Raw genomic sequence first — 19,431 nt, 5'->3', positions numbered from 1 at the left:
ATGCAAGACTGTCGCCCTCTCCGCCCCGGAAGGATTCCTTTCCTCATCATCATCACCGTCATCCACATCGTCATCATCCTCCCACTCCTCCAGAACTCTGCGGTCAACTTCCGGGGAAGGAGACCTAGGGCCCCTCGACCTTAACGGAATTGCGGCTACCACCTCCTCCTCATCAAAACGCGACGGGGAACCCCGCGCACGGCACTTGGGACCGGCATCGGTAGAAGACATGGTTCACAACAATTACTTAAACAAAACAAAAAGTTGAAAAGGTTTCTCGGTTTACCTTGAAGAAAAGTGCTACGCCGACGTAAAAATTCTGAAGATCGGAAGAGAGGGAAAGACTTGGAATTTTGGAAAGAAGAAAATTTTTAGAATGAATGAAATTGCTAACCAATTTCACTTCAAAAGTCCGTATTTATAGGCAAAAGCCCATAAAGGAGGACCAATCAAAACGCACCCATAAAGCGTCGGCCAATCAACGAAGAGACACATGTCGGCATGCGTACACGAATGTCAATCGACGCAACAGGTTGAATGTCAATCAATGCAACAAGAACTGCGTCTTCAACACGCCCCTTTATATCCCTTTGACTATTCATCTTCCTCAAAAAAATCCTAAAGTATCTCGTTCTCCGCCGCAGAAGATGACTAACCAAGCTAGGTAGCACGGCCGGGGCAATCAAAAGTACACCGGCACTCTCAACCTTGAGTCCGCCGGCAAGTAACATTTTCTCTTCCACATTTGATGTCCATTACCCATCCATGTGGAGGGGGATATGGAACGGCTGCACGAAGTAAGCCGAGGGAGAAGAAGCGGGCGAAAAATTTTCACTTGCGCAGAATATACGCTCAACATACATCGGAGCCCATACCACGGCATAGACTACGCTGGGGCAAATTGATGGGGCATATTCTCGCACCCGCCGACCAAGTCAACATATTGAGTGGGGTCGAGAGACATCCACAAAAAGCCAATGACTTAGACATCCCAAATGATGCACCTTTCTGGCTGCCCGGCCTGGTCTCGGCATGGCAACCTACCAGCCGGGGCCCATACCCGCGTACTCACATCCAAGAACCCTCGGCATGGAGTCAACCAGGCTCGCCGGCCTGCCATAGGTCCCTCGGCCGAGGGTAGATCAGTCTTTCCACCTGCTATGCCACTTGGCCCACTTGGCCACTACGTGACAAAAGGTGAAAGTCTATAAATACTCCTCAATCCTCATTGAGGAGGGGATCCAGAATCTAACCTAAGAACCACTTAAATTGGTATTATCTCTCTCATCTCTCTACAATACACGTCCGCGAGCTACATACTACTTAATCACAATAAGTTCACTGACTTGAGCGTCGGAGTGAGTACGCTTGGCACAAAGCCAAGCCCTCAGTTTGCTCGTTGTTGCAGGAGAGGCCGAGGAGAGCAGTCAAGGCTAGACGAGGCATTATTCGACAAAGCTAGCGTGGTAAACAAACCTGCTTCGGAATTCATACCCGGAACAATTAGGAAAAGTGTACCAAAAGACCCATATTAAAAGACACGAGGGTGATAAAATCGCCCTCTTAGACCGACACAATACATGACTATCATCGTCTCAAATCAGAATTTGTGCTTAACCGAGAAACACAGTTTCCAGTTTCCACGAGATGCTTGAACCAAGTTGCAAGCCATGCAAATATGCTCCATACTACTATAAAAATAAAAATAGAATTCTATATTTCGATATTTATTATAATTCTATCTATTTAGTAATGCAATAAGCTAGAAAATATGTCTCCAAAGAAAACTACACAATGCATCCAAGATACCATAAAATGACCAGCCAGTCCATCTGAAACGGGTCATGTATTATATACTATTTAAATAAATGAGACAAATTTTGTTATTCTCTATGTATTATTCTTTTATCTTTATTTATAAAATTGAGTAAATATCTAATTCGTTTTAACTTTTTTTTTTTGATAAAAAAAGGGGATTAACCCTGAGACCTACAGCGAGTAGAGTCCCAAAAAGAGAAAAAAAACGGCAAAATAGAGCTACAACCAGCCATACAACATCAGACCAAACATAAAAGACATTCGACCCTAAAAACTTTATCCCCTCCACGACCTTAACGTTTTCCAATCGTTTTAACTATAAAACGAATACCTCCCTCTTTAACAAGAATTTGTTTAAAATGAAATACGTAAACTATTATCTGAAACAAACGGAATCGTAATAGTTTTAGACAACCAACTAGTCTAAGGAACGGATACATCCGTTTTAAGATTTAAACGGATCAAATATGTTGAATAAGACAAAAGTGAAATGTTTAGGGAATAAAAAGATATTTGTCCTATCTATACAAGTTGAACTGAAATGAACTGAACTGAAACACGGGTTAAATTGTATTGGACACACCAGTCACACTTCAGTTGTTAGACAAACAACTGTGTTAAACGTATGAATCGTTTAACTCGCATAGTCAAACTACCGGAGTCAACCCTCCGTAAAATCCCAATTCCTCGCAATCTAATCTCCACCGTCCTATCTCACCAACCACTACCACACCGTGCAAAATTACCACACTACCCCCGCCGTCGGAATCTCTCCCGCTTTCTCACCACCGCCGCCGACCGCCGTAAAATGGAACCTAGTTCGCCGGAAAACCTCTCCAGCAGTGTAATCGATGATTTCGTAAATGTTGAAAATCCCGAAGTTGAACAATCGCGACTTTCTTCTTCGTCGATTGAAAACCAAAACCCTAATTTTGTACATGTTGATAGGGATGGCGATGGCGATGGCGATGGCGGTGGTGTTGTTGAAGAGCGTAGTTCTGGAGTAGAAAGTGTTCAAAGTGTGGAAAATGAAGAAAGTGGAAATATTGAGGAAATTATGAGAAATGTTGTTGTTTTAACGCATGAGAATTCTAATGGTGATAATTGTAATGTTTATCTCGTCGGAACTGCTCATGTTTCTCAGGTGAATTGTGAATTTTGATTTGAATTTGAATTTGAATTGTGAATTTTGAATTTTGATTATATTCGGTTTTTTGGCGTGGTTTGCGATAATATTGTTTGTTTTAGCATGTTATTTGATGATTGTTTGATTTGTTCTAATTGCGAATAGTTGTTTTTATCAGATTGCGATGTCTTATCATTTTTGATCATCTTACCCAAGTTTTTATTGGAGTGTTATAAAGTACAAAGTGCAAAATGTTGAAGAGATTATGAGAAATGTTATTTTGTTGCGCGGGAATGTAGTGGCGATAATTGTAATGTTTATTGCGTTGGAACTGCTCATGTCTCTCAGGCGAATGTGACGATGAATTGATGATATTCATTAATTGTTTGTGAGTCTCCAATGGTTGCTTTTAGGGATTTGCTTGCATTTTTTGTAAAATTTCAAGCAAGTAGCTTACCATTGGAGAGGGAATATAGAAGTGTTGCGTGAAAGCATTGTAGCTCTACCAAGCTACATGCTTGGAATGAAAAAAAGAAAAGTAAAAATTTTTATTGGAGGAAAATAATATAGATACAAGATGCGCAAATGATGTAGCTTTCCATTGGAGTGGTTTGTAGCTTAAAAGCAAAGTAGCTTAAAACCCCGAGTTGGCAAATCAAGCTGCACCATGTTGTAGCTGTCCATTGGAGATGCTCTAAGATGTTGGAAATTTTTGGTTGAAAACAATTGGAAAACGGATAAGATGAAAGAGGGATCCAATGCTTCTGAATTGTTGTTGTTCTAATGTTGGTTGGGTGTTGTGGGTGGTAATTTTTAGCTTAAGCTGAGGTTATCATGATGATATTTCTGGGTTCTTGATGTTATCTATTGATATGCAATGTGACGATCTCCAAACTGAGTAAACTGTTTGCTTAAATCTGCTTATGGGCAGTGAGGTTATAGCGATGATGTTGTTGTTAGGCTCTTTATATTTTCCATTGATACGCGGGTAAATTATTTGCTCAAGGGTATTGAGGTACTTTATATCATCAAAGTAACAGCACATTTGTTGCGCTTCTGCAATGTGAGTACATTTTTGTGTAATATAATCGTGATGGTATGTGATGGTATTTGAGAGCTGAGAAGAGTGCGAAGAGTGTCAAATTTGGCGGTGATAAACACAGTTAGTTGGAGCATATGTAGAACTTATAGGAGTTGAATTGAACTTATAGGAGCTGAACTAGACTTAACTTATAGGAGCTAAACTGAACTTATAAGAACTGAATCGAATTAATAAGAGCTCAACTAAACTGAACTTATAGAAGCTTAGCTTTTTTGAACTGAATTTTTAAGAGCTTAACTTTTCTAAACTAAATGGACCTCAATTTAAGTTAACTTAATTTAATTCAACTCTATTATTTTTATTTTTATTTTTATTTAGAGATAACATTGATAAAAATATATTTATAGAGAGTGTGATTCAGAAGATAAGATAATAAAAATTGTACACTTTATATAAAATTAGGCCGTGTTCTTTTGGACTTAATTTCAGCTCATTTAAGTTCAGTTAAGCTTCATTTAGTTCAGTTGTTCTCTTCACAGATTAACTCATACTTCAGTTAGATTGAGCTCCATTTCAGTTGAGCTCTAATAAGTTCAGTTCAAGTAAAAAAGAACAAAGCCTTAGTATTAGTATATATTTTTACATAGTATTATAATACATTACAATAAAAAAAAGGATTATTTAATTATAGTAACTCAAATTTTGCCTTCCATTCTCAAATTAATCCCAACTTACTAGAACCTATATTAATCTTAACTTTACACTCATATGTATCAATGTATTGCACTTTGAAGACCTTGTATTGGTATAATATTTGTGCATCTTTACCAACTGTGGCATCACTTTTCAAATTCAATCGAATAATGAGAGAGGTGGATGGGGAGAGGGGTTATGTACAAATTAAATGGGTAGTTTATTTATTTATTTTTTAAGAAAAATGTATAGGATAATTTTAATGTTGGATTTTTTTGCCATATATTTAAATGAAAATCGTGCCATTTTTTAAATATTTGGAAACGATAAATTTATACTCTGTTGTTTATTTAAGGTTTAGGAACTTTTCTAAAGTGGACTTTATAGAAGTATAGCTTTTCTGAACTGAACTTATAGGAGCTAAACCCTAAACTGAACTGAACTTATAGGAGCTGAACTGAACTTATAGAAGTTGAACTGAACTTAACTTATAGGAGCTGAATTGAACTTATAAGAGCTGAACTGAACTTAAAGAGGGTGACTTTAAGTCCAAAAGAACAGGGCCTTAGGCTTCTACAATGTTAGGTTTGGTTGGGTGGCTTGTATTATTCAAAATGTTGCTGAAAGAATCTGTAACCAAAAATTACAATTGCTGTAGTCACATTGAAACAATTTTTTTTTAACAGATTTATCATTTTTATTCTAACTATCTCCAAGAACACAATGATCCTTTTTTTATTTATATTGATTCTTTTCGTCTTTTTTATTGTAATTATCTCGAAGTGACATTGTTGTGAAGCTCTTGCTTAGAAGGTCACGTTCAAGTATAAATTTTTATATCTTAATTTGCAGGAATCGTGCCGGGAGGTGCAAGCTGTTATTAGTTTCTTAAAACCACAGGTGAGCTGTGCTTTATGATTTGTCTCCCCGCTTCTGTAATAGTTTGATTGTTTCTTTTCTAAACTGTTTTCTTGCTTGTGTCTGTTAACTATGTATTTTGTTGATATTAAGATTCCTTATTTGGTGCTATTAACTTGGATTTAGGTTGTGTTTCTTGAGCTTTGTTCAAGTCGAGTGTCCATTCTCACTATTAAGGACTTAAAGGTAAGTAAGTTTTTAAATCCTTTTCGCATACCTTTTGTTCCTGTGAGCTTGCCGCTGTTGCATTTATGTTTAGTATAATGCTTTTTTCAACATCTTGTTCTCCTCCTTGCCGAATTCTACCCATGTCATCATGTAACCTTCCTCCGTCCCCATTCTACACCAAGTCCCTGCAATCCCATGCCCTATCCTCGACGTCCATCCCCCTCTTCTTTCTAATGTTGATTCTTAATTTCTTACTCAATTTAATGGACAGAGGCTGATGAATAATACTAGTTATGGGAGGACATGTAAAAGAAAACTTGAATTCACTAATAAATTCCAAGTACGATTTTGATATGAATATTAATCATAGGCCTGAAGGAAGAAGAGAGGACAACTTCTCCTATCTGTCCGAGATATGGATAACTTCCCCTAGCAAAATAAAGGTCAATGTCGACAACTGAAGCTTAGCATAATGAATATTGGTGTTTTTTCCTTCTCTTCAGATCGAGTTCACATTAATTATTTACCAAGATGAAGCTTGCGCAGTTTAAATCGTGGTTTGAAAAGAACCTTGTTTCTATAATAGCAAAAATATATGCTGAAATATCTCATTTGTCATAGGTACCTACTTATAGTGAAATGATTGATATGTGGAAGAAGCAGCAGAATGTTTTGGCCATAGTTTACAGCTGGTTTCTGGCAAAGGTACTTACAGTAGTCATCAGCACTTTCATCACTTCGTAGGGTCTTCTTGGTTCATTTACTTCATTGTAATGGTTGCTGTTTGGTTGCTACGCAAAGATATGAATGATTGGAAAAACTTGTTTCTATGCAATTAGTGCCACAATATTACTACATATTCTGCCTGCGTTCTGCAGTCCTCTGTAGTCTCCCTTTAGTAGTTATTATTGTTCCTCCTGCAATAAATACTCACTCATATTGAAACAGAGATATCATCGTTGAAGACATTCTTATGGAACATTTGCCCTCACCAATCCCAAGTTTGTCCTGTCTTCCTTTTATTAATCTCATGTTGTCATCGTGCCAAATAAATCTTAAAAAGTTTTGATATCTTATTCTGATTCTGCACTCAGGTTCTACACGGTGACGGTGTTCATTTTCCACCACAAAATTTTTTTCTTGCATGGTAAAAGAAAATTAGTTTCAGTTTAGATGAATGATTCATTTCATGTGTAAAAGAAAAAAAAATTGAAACTTTGCATTATAATTTACAACGAATGGAACTTTAAATTAGTTTTCATTTAGGGTTTGAACGGCTTAAAGAGGATGCAAACAAATGCTCATATTTGTCGGTTTGTCCCAATGATTAAACTGTATGAAAGCCAATGACTTGTCTAACCAAGTAAATAACAAAAAAACAATTCAAATTTGTATTTTTCTTCCGTTTTAGAAAGTTCAGGCGTATATTATGTATATTTTCATATTTTTCTTATGAAATATTTTCTCTAATTAATTTTGGATGTATTTTTAAATTTTATGACTCAGTTTCAAGAAATATAGAAAAAGAGGAGAAAGTTTTATATGAATGGTGTTTTTGCTGTTTTTTTTGCCAATGTGCAGAGCTGGAAAATAATATCAGAATACAAGCTAATAATCATATTTGGAAATTTTAGTTTGGTGTCTGTATTTTAAGTTCATTGGTGCTGTTCCTCATCAGGTTGCTGAGAAGCTGGAAGTTTTTCCTGGTTATGAGTTTCGAGTGGCTTTTGACGAAGCCATGAAGTGTGGCAGCAAGGTCATACTTGGTGATCGTCCAGTTAATGTAAGCTGATCTACATTAGTTCAGATTATTAAAGGAAACATCAATATGTGACCTTTTGTTTTAGTTTTGAAAAGCTTGCGTGAGGCACGCCCAGTCGAAAGTGTAGTGAGGCATTGACCACATCGCATCAGACAGCCTAAGGTGCAGCCACTTCAACAAGTTGCACCAAAGCGGCAGATGCATGTGTCTCAGGCCAAGAGCGCAAGATGCAGGTCAGTTGGAGGCAGTTGACTCATCTTTGATCCCTGACAGAAAAGGGAAAAATAGCAGATTTGATGTAGAACTAAAAAACTCTGAATTCTCTTTCCTCCAGTTGGTCTCACTAAGCATATGGGTCATTATTGTGAACCCGATGCATCATCTCCCTAGGGAAATTAAATGATAATCCTACTAATGAATGGGATGATTTGGGTCCTGTTTCTCACAATGTATTAGTTGTCTTAAGTGAGAACTTGTACCTTGCATAATATTTTTTGGGTGGTGGGAAGACGCACACAATTACACGTATAACAAGAAGTGACAGATTTACACTATAGACAGAAAAAGTGGTTTAGCACTACTTAACACAGTACCAAGACTAGTACATCATATTTCATTGCTGAAAATAGGTCCTGATAAACGGTTACCAGGATAGTGAGCATCCACAATGTACTACAGTACCATGATTAAAATGGGTGCCTTAAGTTCTTTAGCTTAACTGGTCATACGGACATACGGTTATGGTGCAATATTGAGTGGAAGTTATGTACTGGCCCTTGATTGGGATTTAGAACATTATCAAATATCAAGAATAGAAGTTTTCCCCTATAGTTAATGTCTATTTTAGCTCCCTTTGATAGACCTATATTGGTTCAGCTAATTCAAATAGTTTCACTTCACTTTCACATACGAATGTGTAATTTGTTATGTTAGATTTATGCAAAGTAGTAAGTTAATATTTTTCCAATTAATATAAGAATTTATTTCTATTGGATTTTAAAAAGTTACTTTACATGATCATTTGTACTACTAGAGTACTAGCCATTGATGATTTTGGATTACTGGATAAAAAGGCATCTGGCAACCTTTAAGATTGTTTTTCAGTTTCAGTATACTAAATAATAAAATTCGGATGTGCGTAGTACACTTAGAGACTCCTTTATTTTGTAGTGAAGATGAGTAATGTATGACCTGAATATGCGGATGCGCTAGTCATAAAGTGACGTATGAGCTAGATCCTGGAGTATTTGCATCATTTCATGGCAGTTGCCATTTTTATAAACAGTGCTGATTTGTGATTCTCTGTGTTTGATTTTTATGTCAACAATAATGTTTTCCGGGTTTAGCTTCTGGTGTTTTGATTTCGGTCTATTTGGTTCACCATTGCAACTTTGAAATACTCTATACTCCTGGAGAGGATATTGGGAAAACTGCGCTAAATTAGTGTTTTTGTATGACGTTAACAGATAACAATACGAAGGACGTGGAACAAAATGTCTCTGTGGCATAAGACAAAATTAATGTATTCATTGTTTTTTCAAGCAGTTTTTCTACCAAGTGCAGAGGATCTTGATAAAATGGTTAAGCGCTTTTTCTATTTGTTCAATTGCTGAAATTTTTGCATTCTCATATAAGCTCTTGTATGAATTATGATCTGATGTGTTGCATGTCTACTCAGTTAAAAGATATGAATGATGTGGACATGTTGACTCTTGTAATTCAAGAGATGAGCAAGCAGTTCCCAACTCTGATGGAGACGCTTGTTAATGAGCGAGATCGGTGAGTATATGGTTCTTTTGCATTACTCTCATTGTTCCATTAGTTTTTTATCTGTGAGGACGCAGAAGTCACTACTCACGCTTTCTCTATCCACTTTTGGGTACTTTGCTGCGTTTTGCTCTTTTTATGAATGATACATAGTTTCCGTTGTCACCACTATGTTATTGGTGCTTCTGTTTAAGGACTGAATTGAGAATTTTTTCCGCTAGTTCACCTAGCTTTTTCTTGGGCCAAGATCTTGAAGAACATGAAGGGTGTTATAATTTTTTTTTTTTTTTTTTTTTTTTTTTTTTTTTTTTTTTCTGTGAAATGATCAGATCCCATCAGTGGTGTTGTAGTTCAGTGATTCTTTGTTTCACACTATGTTACTCCGACACTTCGCTTAACTGCCGTGTCGCATGTCAGACACGTGTCGGTGTCCGACACGACACGACACTCGACACTTCAATTTAGACCACAAAACAGGAAAATTCACCCCAAATAGCCGTGTCCGACACGCCGACACGTGTCGACGTGTCTGAGTAACGCAAGTTTCACAAGGGTGCTCGTACTCTCTCCTTCCCAAATTTATTGTCCCCATTCGGCTTTGGTGTTCAAACAAGTGAATTCCGATCAATACTTTCTGACAAATATAAGAGTTGCAACTACTTGGAAATAACGATAAGAAAAAGTTGTTTTGCTGAATTTTCATTACAAATTAATGCTTAAAGTTGACATCAGTTGCCTACCAAACTCAAATGGGAACAATGAATTTGGGATTTGGGGACGGAGGAGATATTTATCTAAAAAAAATTCTTTGTGAAGCAGAATTGATTGGAGCAATTTTTTCTAAACTAAAATCGGGTAAGGGTAGGCTTCTGATTTGCGTTGTCAAACTAGTCATGGGAGGAGGGATTTGGATGCAAATGCCCAAGATAAAAAAGATTTGGATCAGAAATTTGCATGTTGATTCTCCCAAGATAATAATTCTAAGAAGCATACGCCTAATATAAAAAAGATTTGCTGTTGCAAGTGTTAAAATAAGGAGTAATTTTGTGATGCTATCTTTTATGTCATGCATGCTCTTCGCCTGTAAAACTACTGCTGAATTGCTTTTGTTTCAGGTACATGTCATCCGCATTGTTCCGAATTGCAGGTGAGCATACTTCAGTAGTTGCTGTTGTTGGGAAAGGTCATCTTCAGGGCATAAAAAGGAACTGGAAGCAGCCTGTTGAGGTTAGTGACTACTGCCTTTTTTCGAGAAAACACTATCCTTCTATTTTAGCGCAAGACATTGTCAACTGACATTGACTTACGGCATGTTTGGCAAACACCGTCTTTTCTAAATGGTGAACATATATGATGACTCACCAAGACCCTAACTATAGGCATGTGGAAAGGTACAAGAATGATAGTAGTTACGGAGTAGTATTTGACCTAATTTTTCGCACTTGGATGCCTCACAAGTCACAAGTAGGGGTGTTAACGAGCCGAGCCCGAGCTTGGCCTTGCTCGGTTTGTGCTCATGAACCAAAACTCGAGCTCGAGCCGATCTCGATCTCAATCTCGAGCTTACCCGAGCTTGAAAAAATTGTGCTCGTTATCAAGCTTGCGAGCTTTAATGCGAGCTCGAACCAAACTCGAGCTCAAATCGAGCCTATATATAATTGCTATTTTTTGATTTTTTTTACTTCCGATATTTTCAATAAGAAGGCTCGAAGGTTATATGTAAAAATATTTGGCAAATTACCGATACATTTGATATGTGTGATACAAATATATAATCATGATAGAATATTTTTATAACATATGGGCCATATCTTATATATAATCACATAAGTTCGAGCCGCTCGCGAGCTTTTTGAGTCGAGCTAGCGTTTGCTCGGCGTGACTCGTTAAACTCTCGAGCTGATCTCGAGCCCGAGTGGAGCTCGCACGAGCTGAGCTTTGACCGTGTCGATCTCGAGTTGCTCGCGAGCTGTCTCGTCTCATTAACACCCCTAGTCACAACAGCTTAAGATTGATTTTTTTGCATTTAAATTTCATTGTGGTATAACCATCTCTGTGGGGGTTGCAGATAAATGAACTTATGGAAATCCCATCTCCTGGACCCTCCGTAGTGAAGATCCTCTCGGCAATTGGTGTAACTGTTGCCGGGGCAGCAATCGTTTATGGTTGTTTCTTTGCATCCAAGAAGCAGTCTTAGATTCAAGATCGGCCTTTGATGGCCGCTGTTGTGTACCATATCCAAGCTTCAAGTTATCACAGCGACCCATTCTTTTTAAAAACAGATACGAACACTGAACAGACACAACTAGACAACGGGTGTCTCCGGGAGGGATTTTTCACTGTTGTAGGGTGAATAGTACTTTTTCGTTCCCTTGCTTTATAAGGGTTTATAAATTATAGATAGCGGTTAGGATTTTCTCCATTTTCTCCGCTCTTCATTTTTCTTTAGCTGGTCGGAATTTCAGGAAATGATGATGAGATAGAAGTAAAATAATATATTTATATGGCAATCTTTAATTGAGAAAAAGGAACATACATAGGATATACTACCTCAGATTTATTTGTTTTTGAGCATATGTGTATTTTTTCTAAGCTTATGACCTCGAACTTTACTTGTTTTTGTGTATTTTTTCTGAGTTTATTATAAGTTAGATTTTAATTTTTTTTTCCGTCAAAACTCAAATTTAACCGACTTATAAGTAATATTTTTGAGTTTTGTTGTAATTTTTTGAATTTAATGTTTAAGTAAATGAATTCAGAAACTTTATTGTAAAACTCATAGTTTTTAAAACAAAACTCAAAAACTTTAATATAATGCTCAGAAACTATAAAATTGGTGGTAGTAGATCGGATGTATGGTCTACTTACTGATCTTTAATTTCGTAACCACACTTTTCTTTTTAATTTTTTTTTTAAGTATTATGAAATGTATGCTCACAGAAAGTTCTTTTTGCAAGAAACTTCATTGTAATAATCTTTGGTCAAATCACAAATCCATACGGAGTATAGTTTACATAAGGGTTTTTTGTCAAAAAATACCTAATATTTACCTAATTTTCATAAATACTACCTAAAGTTTTTAATTTTGCGAGAAACTACCTAAATTTTCTTGATTATTGTCGAACACTACCAAATTGAAAAATTCGATCAAATTAGACAAAATTCTAACTCGAAAACATTATTTTTGGCATTCAACATACATTATTTACTATATTTAACCACCGCCAATTGTTTAGATTAGCTACTAACACATTTATTTTAATTTTTTTTACTACAATTTTGACTAGTTTGGCCGAGATTGTGGTTAATTTGGATAAAATTATGATTAATTTGTTTGGCATTTTGACTTATTTGTCGGAAGTTTAGTTAATTTGGAAAAAAAATTGTCGAATTTGCTCATTAATTTCAATTTGGTAGTTTTCGACAAAAGTAAAAAAATATTAGGTAGTTTCTCGCAAAATTAAAAACTTTAGGTAGTATTTATGAAAATAAGGTAAATATTAGGTAGTTTTTGACAAAAAACTCTTTACATAACCATCGAGTTAGCCTTGTGTAAGGCGATATAAGGAACAAATTCAAATACACTACACACTTCTAGTTAGTGGGTCAAGTTTGTTACTAAAAGATTCCGTTTTAAGATAAATTCGTATAAAACCGTCTTTTACAACTATTTGGGTTAGTGTGTTACCCACCCAAAAGCAGGAGTAAAATTCATGAAACACTAAATTACTCTTCTACCCTCCGTAAAATCTAATCTCCACCGTCGATCTCAACAACCACATTACCACTCACAAAATTACTATTCTACCCTCCGTGCGAAATTCTCCCGCCTTCTCGCCGGAAAATGGAACCTAGCTCGCCGGAAAATCTCTCCGGCAGCTTAATCGACGATTTCGTAATGGTCGAAAATCCTGAAGTTGAACAATCGCGACTTTCTCCTTCGTCGATTGAAAACCTAAACCCTAATTTTGTTCATGTTGATGTGAATGATAATGGCGATGGTGATGAAGTTGTTGAAGAGCAAAATTCCGAAGTATTAACTGTGAAAAATGAACAAATTGATAATATTGAGGATGATAATGGCGATGGCGTTGTTGAAGAGCGTAATTCTGAAGTATTAACTGTGCAAAATCAAGAAAGTGAAAAAATTAAGGAAATTATGAGAAATGTTGTTGTTTTGTCGTGTGAAAATGCTAATGGTGATAATTGTGATGTTTATCTCGTCGGAACTTCTCATGTTTCCAAGGTGAATTGAATTGCGATGAATTTGATGATCTTTTCTTTGATTCTTGCGTATAAATTTGTGATGATCGTTTTTGATTTGTTTGTTTTAGCATACTGTTTGATTTTCTGAGCTAGGTTTTACTGTTAGATTATCTTGTTAGAATTTTTATTAGAAATGTCGTAAAAGCATGAAGATGAGAGAAGGAATTATTAGAAATGTCTGTCGTCTTGTCGCGGATTCTTGAGTATAAATTTGTGATGATCGTCTTTGATTTGTTTGTTTCAGCATACTGTTTGATTTTCTGAGCTAGGTTTTACTGTTAGATTATCTTGTTGGAATTTTTATTAGAAATGTCGTCAAAGCGTGAAGATGAGAGAAGGAATTATTAGAAATGTCTGTCGTCTTGTCGCGTGGAAGAACGATAATGGTGATATTGTAATGTTTATCTTATTGGGACGGTTCGCGTCTCTCAGGGAAATTCAAATTGTGAAATGAGTTACAATTTGTGATGATATTGTTTGATTGTCTTTGATAGGTTCTTGTTAGATTGATCTTTGTGGAATTTTATCAGTATGTTCTTGTTTGTGATTTTGTAAGATGTCGGAAAATTTTGGTTCAAAACAATTGGAGAAAAGGTAGCGATGAGAAAGGGAAACAATGCTTCTGAATTGTTGTACTAAGGTTATGTTGGACGTTTAGGGCGGTAGTTTCTAGCTTGTACTGAGGTTATCGCGAAAATATTGTTGAGTTCTTGATGTTAGCTATTGATCCGCTATGTGATGACTGATAAACTGAGTAAACTATTTGAATCTGCTTAAAGGAACTGAGGTTAGTGCGATGGCGTTCTTAGGTTCTTTATGTTTTCTATTGGTACGTAATGTGATAACCCGCACACTGACTAAATTGTTTGCCCAAGGGTATTGTTTTCGGGAGCCATTGAGGCATTGGGGTAATGTTGTACTCACATCGAAACTAAGGTTTTGGTGCAGATTTCTCTTTTTTATTCAAACTGTCTCCAAGAATCGAACAATCTTTTTCTTATAGTATTCTAGTCATTGTTATGAAGTTCATGCCGAGAAGGTGAAGCTCAAGTATAAATTTCTTATAACTTTATTTTTTGCAGTACTCATGCCAGGAGGTGCAAGCTGTTATTAATTTCATAAAACCACAGGTGCTTTATGATTTGTCTCTTCGCTTATGTATTACTCGTAGTTGGATTGTTTACTTGCACAACTGCTTTCTAGCTTGTTTCTGTTGGGTTTATGTATGTTGGTCGATATTAAGATCCATTATTTGTTGCTATACACTTGGCTTTAGGTTGTATTTCTTGAGCTTTGTTCAAGCCGAAAGCCTAGTCTCTTCATTAAGGACTCCAAGGTCAGTTTTCAAACCCTTTCTGTCTACCTTTTGTTCCTGTAAGCTTGCTGCTGTTGCAGACTTGCAGTTATGTTTAGAAATGCTTTATTTAAACATCTTGTTCACTTTTTTGCTTAATTCTACCTACACCGTCTGTTGATTATTTTTCTTAAATTCCAAATTTACTGGACAGAGACTAATGAATTAAAATAGTTATGGGAGGAAAACTTAAATTCACTAATAAATTCCAAGTATGGATATGATATGAATATCAATCATAGACATGGAGGAAGCAGAGAGGATAACTTCTCCTATCTGTCCGGGATATGGAATATGGCAGTTATTCGACTTTAGTGGCATCTTTTAGTATAATTTTGCCTAGTGAAATAAGGGTTAAAGTCGACAGCTGAAGCTTGGCATAATGATTATTGGTGGTATTTACCTTTGGTTGTTTAAATAGAGTTCACATTAATTGTTTACCAAGATGAAGCTTGTGCAACATACCTATTTAAATTCTGGTTTTTTATGGTGAAACATCTCATTTGTCATAGGTACCAACTTACAGCGAAATGATTGATATGTGGAAGAAGCAGCGGAATGTTTTTGATATAGGTTACAGCTGGTGTTTTGCAAAGGTAATTACAGTAGTCATCAGTACTCTCATCACTTCATACAGTCTTCTGGGTTTATTTACTTTATTGTGACGGTTGCTGTTTGTTGCACTCACGTTTGCCATTCATTTCGACCACAAAACTTTGTTCTTACATGGGAAAAGAAATCTTTAGTTCTCATGTGAGACGGTTTCTCAATAATGTTTATATGAGACCTCTCACATGTTCTGGGTTATTATTATTTTATTTTACCTTTTGTTATCTTTGGCTAGTTTTTAGTGTAGTAAATGTTATGTCTCACATTAATTTAGTGTGAGGCGATCTTTCAGGAGACTTGCCTCAAAAGAAGAATAGTTTCAGTTGAGCTGAATTCATATAAAGTGTAGAAGGAAAAACTTAGTGAAATTATGAATCATAACGAATGAAACCTTAAACTAATTGGCGTTAAAGTTTGAACGAGTGAATCCAAAACAATGCTCTTATTTGTCCAAACGATTAAACTGCACGAACCGACTAACCAAGTAAAGAACAAGAAAACATTCAAATTTGTATTTTTTTTCCACATTTTTTCCATTTTAGGAAGTTTGTGTGTGTGTGTGTGTCCATTTTTTCACAATTATGTTAGATATTTGTAAAAAAAAAATTACTCACTTTCATAAAGTATACAAAAAGAGGAGAAAGTTTTATTTGAATGGCGTTTGCCAAATTATGGAGCTGAATAATATTTTCAGAATACAAGCTAATAACCCTGTAAATATAACACCGTTATCAGATTGCTGAGAAGCTTGAAGTTGTTCCTGGCTGTGAGTTTCGAGCAGCTTTTGATGAAGCTGTGAAATGTGGCAGCAAGATTATACTTGGTGATCGTCCAATTAAAGTAAGCTGACTTACGTTATAGTACAGATTACTAGAGGAAACATCAATTGTTATTTTTTATTTTAGTTTTGAAAAAACTCGCTTCATACAAGCGAACGGCTTAGTGAGGCATTGACCACATTGCATCAGACAGCTTAAGGTGCACCAAGGCAGCTGGTGCACATGTCTCAGGTCAAGACGCAGGTCAGCGAGTGGCGGTTGCCACATATTTGATCTCTGACAAAAAAAGGAATTATATGATTTTAACACAGAACTAAGAAGTGTGATTTCATGTTCCTCCAGTTGGTCTCACTAAGACTGTTGTATGGGTCATTATTGTGAAACAAATGCATCGCCTGTGGGAATTTAAATGATAATCCTACTAATAAATGGGATGATTTCGGTCCGTTTAACAATCGAGACTCATTAAAATGTCTCAAATGAGAACTTGTGCTTTGTTAAATGGGATGATTTCGGCCTCTGCCACATATACTAATAAATGGGATGATTTCGGCTTGTTTGTTCACCGTTTTAACTTTGAAATACTCTGTGGCATAAAACAAAATTGGTGTATTCATTGGGAAAACTGTGGTAGATTAATGTTGTTGTATGGTGTGAACAGATAACAATGCAGAGGATGTGGAACACAATGCCTCTGTGGCACAAGACAAAATTGATGTGTTCATTGGTTTTCGGTGCAGCTTTTCTACCAACTGGGGAAGATCTTGATAAATTGGTAAAGCTTTTTCTATTCGTTCAACAGCTGAAATATTTGCATTTCTCGTACAAGTTCTTGTATGCATTATGATCTGATCTGGTGCATGCTGTGCCCAGTTAAAAGAAACGAATGTGGACATGTTGACTCTTGTAATTCAAGAGAAGAGCAAGCAGTTCCCCTCTCTGATGGAGACGCTTATTAATGAGCGAGATCAGTGAGTATATGTTTCTTTTGCATTACTCTCATTGTTCCATTAATTCTTATCTGCGAGAACTCAGAAGTCACTACTCATGCCGTGGATGCAAATGCGAATGCCTCAAGATGCCTAGGATCAGAAATGTGCATGTTAATCCTGCAAGACTATTGGTGAATTTGCGCATGTCGCAACTTGCAAGTGTTAAAATAACGGATAATTTGTGATGCTAACTTTGAACTCATGCATGCCCTTCTGCCTGTAGAACTACTGCTGAATTGCTCTTGTTTCAGGTACATGTCAGGCGCGTTGTTCCAAATTGCAAGTGAGCATACTTCAGTAGTTGCTGTTGTTGGGAAAGGTCATCTTCAGGGTATAAGGAGGAATTGGAAGCAGCCTGTTGAGGTTAGTCTATTGCCTTTTTTCAGTAAGAACCATCCGATTGTTTTACCGCAAGACATATTGTCAACCAACAGTGACTTACGGCTTATTTGGCAAACACCTCCTTTTCTAAATGGACTTCAACACGATAACTGGAGGCATGTGGAAACTGGAAGGGTACAAGGGTGGCCGTAGTTAGTATTTTACCTAATTCAACGCACTTGGATGCCTCACAACAGCTTAAGTTTTAAGATAAACATATTTCACAGCCTATGTTACTCCCGACTCTTCTTATTTCCTTGCACACCCATGTCCAACATTCGACACTCGGACACCTCAGGCACCTCATTTAAAGCCAAATATGCATATGCTTCATGAAAATAGCGGAGTCCGACATTTGGACGGATGCCCATGTTGGATACTTCTAAACATGTCTGAGTAACGTAGTTCACAGCTAAGCGGCTGATGAAGGCCATGAATGTGTTAAAACTTAAAAGTAGCTTATTCTTTCTTTCATCATAGGCATTAGAATCGTCACAACTCCCAAACGTAGGAGGGAAAATGCCCAAAATGGATTAGGATGGAAACCTTGAAATCTTAGTGGGCTTGCTATTAAGAGGAGATTCCATAGTTAATATTTTGTGGATATCATGGTGTAGTGATGATGTGAAGAAAAAAATATACTCATGGTACCCAAATTCACCCAAAATTAGGTGTAATAAATTTGTCGTGTTCAACGTTGTCGTGAAACTTCTGTAATGTTTGTTTTAGATTACCACAATAGTACCAATATGTCTAATTACCTAGGTAATTTTTCCTTCCAGTCGTTCGTATGACAGTTAAAACCTTGAGACTCTTGAGAGAAATTCTGCAACAATTTCGACTAGGATGTCTTTGTATATACTACTGTAATATGCACAAAAAGTTGCTCTGTAATTTTTTTTAGACGAGCATTCAGGTACAGTAATTTTTTCTTCTGCAAAACTTTTGCATTGAAATTTCGGTGTGGTTATAATCAATCATCTGTGTTGGGTTGCAGTTAAAGAAACTTCTGGAAATCACATCTCCTGGAATCTCCGTGGTGAAGGTCCTCTCAGCAATTAGTGTTGCCGGAGCAGCAATCGGTTATGGTTTTTACTTTGCATCCAAGAAGCAGTCTTAAAGCCGACATAGGCCTTGATGTTCACTGTTGTGTACTAATATCCAAGCTTCGAGTTATCCTACATCATCAGGTTTTACTCTCACCTTGCTGAAGCATCACATTTTGTTCGACGATGATATTTGCTTAGTTCTCTTAGCTTGGCCTGTTAATCCTGTTAACCAAAGTATCGCTCTTTGTAAATATTAGCATCACATTGCTTCAGTGACATGTTGGGGCGTTGCGCTCAACATCATCATTTTACCGATACACAAATGGATAGTTAGGTAGCATAGTGTCCTTATCTCATACACCGGGATTTGTGTCTCGTTCTACAATTCAGTTACTGCTCAAGTTCTGGTTCAATATCTTGATTTCCACGAGTCTTCCATGAAAACCGGTGACAAAACTATTATTGATTTTCAATGCAAGTGAGCTCGGCTTTGGCTCGGCTTGGGTGGGGTTAGACTTACCGGCTCTACTTACACATCGATAAAGGACATTTGGGACCTTTTCTTTTTATTTTCTTAATACGGAGTAGCAAATAAGGCACAAGAGCAATACAGTGTTGGGGCGCGGGGGGATTTGAACCATATATCCAAATCTCGATTACTAGGTAAATTAAAGACCTTTTCAATACAACATTGTTGCTGTCTTTAA

The 19,431-nt window shown here is 36.6% G+C and overlaps 2 protein-coding genes across 2 annotated transcripts; both read left to right on the top strand.

Annotated features, from left to right (window-relative positions):
• The first annotated feature begins 2,406 nt into the window (after positions 1-2,406).
• On the top strand, positions 2,407-11,901 carry LOC141610657 (uncharacterized). The gene is made up of 9 exons (XM_074428854.1): positions 2,407-2,962; positions 5,532-5,579; positions 5,724-5,783; positions 6,387-6,470; positions 7,444-7,548; positions 8,994-9,107; positions 9,206-9,306; positions 10,410-10,521; positions 11,363-11,901. Exons 1-9 carry the CDS (start codon positions 2,444-2,446, stop codon positions 11,489-11,491), a joined length of 1,272 nt encoding a protein of 423 aa, XP_074284955.1. The 5' UTR covers positions 2,407-2,443; the 3' UTR covers positions 11,492-11,901.
• A 996-nt stretch (positions 11,902-12,897) lies between these two features.
• Positions 12,898-19,137, top strand: LOC141610656 (uncharacterized). Its single transcript, XM_074428853.1, has 9 exons — positions 12,898-13,540; positions 14,643-14,690; positions 14,837-14,896; positions 15,427-15,510; positions 16,259-16,363; positions 16,964-17,077; positions 17,176-17,273; positions 17,546-17,657; positions 18,673-19,137. The coding sequence occupies exons 1-9, from the start codon at positions 13,139-13,141 to the stop codon at positions 18,793-18,795; spliced, it is 1,146 nt and encodes a 381-aa protein (XP_074284954.1). The 5' UTR covers positions 12,898-13,138; the 3' UTR covers positions 18,796-19,137.
• The last annotated feature ends 294 nt before the right edge of the window (positions 19,138-19,431 follow it).

The sequence above is a fragment of the Silene latifolia genome, chromosome 11, assembly GCF_048544455.1.
Source record: "Silene latifolia isolate original U9 population chromosome 11, ASM4854445v1, whole genome shotgun sequence".
NCBI lineage: Eukaryota > Viridiplantae > Streptophyta > Magnoliopsida > Caryophyllales > Caryophyllaceae > Silene > Silene latifolia.
The sequence above is the reverse complement of the archived record's forward strand: the minus strand, read 5'-3'. Positions and strand labels throughout refer to the sequence as shown.

Bases quoted from the DNA above. Each gene is read 5' to 3' on its own strand.
- LOC141610657 (XM_074428854.1), top strand. From the start codon at position 2,444: ATGAATCGTTTAACTCGCATAGTCAAACTACCGGAGTCAACCCTCCGT. The intron at 6,471-7,443 runs GTACTTACAGTA...GTTCCTCATCAG, and splicing joins ACAGCTGGTTTCTGGCAAAG to GTTGCTGAGAAGCTGGAAGT. The intron at 7,549-8,993 runs GTAAGCTGATCT...TGACGTTAACAG, and splicing joins TTGGTGATCGTCCAGTTAAT to ATAACAATACGAAGGACGTG.
- LOC141610656 (XM_074428853.1), top strand. From the start codon at position 13,139: ATGGAACCTAGCTCGCCGGAAAATCTCTCCGGCAGCTTAATCGACGAT. The intron at 17,078-17,175 runs GTAAAGCTTTTT...TGCTGTGCCCAG, and splicing joins GGGAAGATCTTGATAAATTG to TTAAAAGAAACGAATGTGGA. The intron at 17,274-17,545 runs GTGAGTATATGT...CTCTTGTTTCAG, and splicing joins CTTATTAATGAGCGAGATCA to GTACATGTCAGGCGCGTTGT.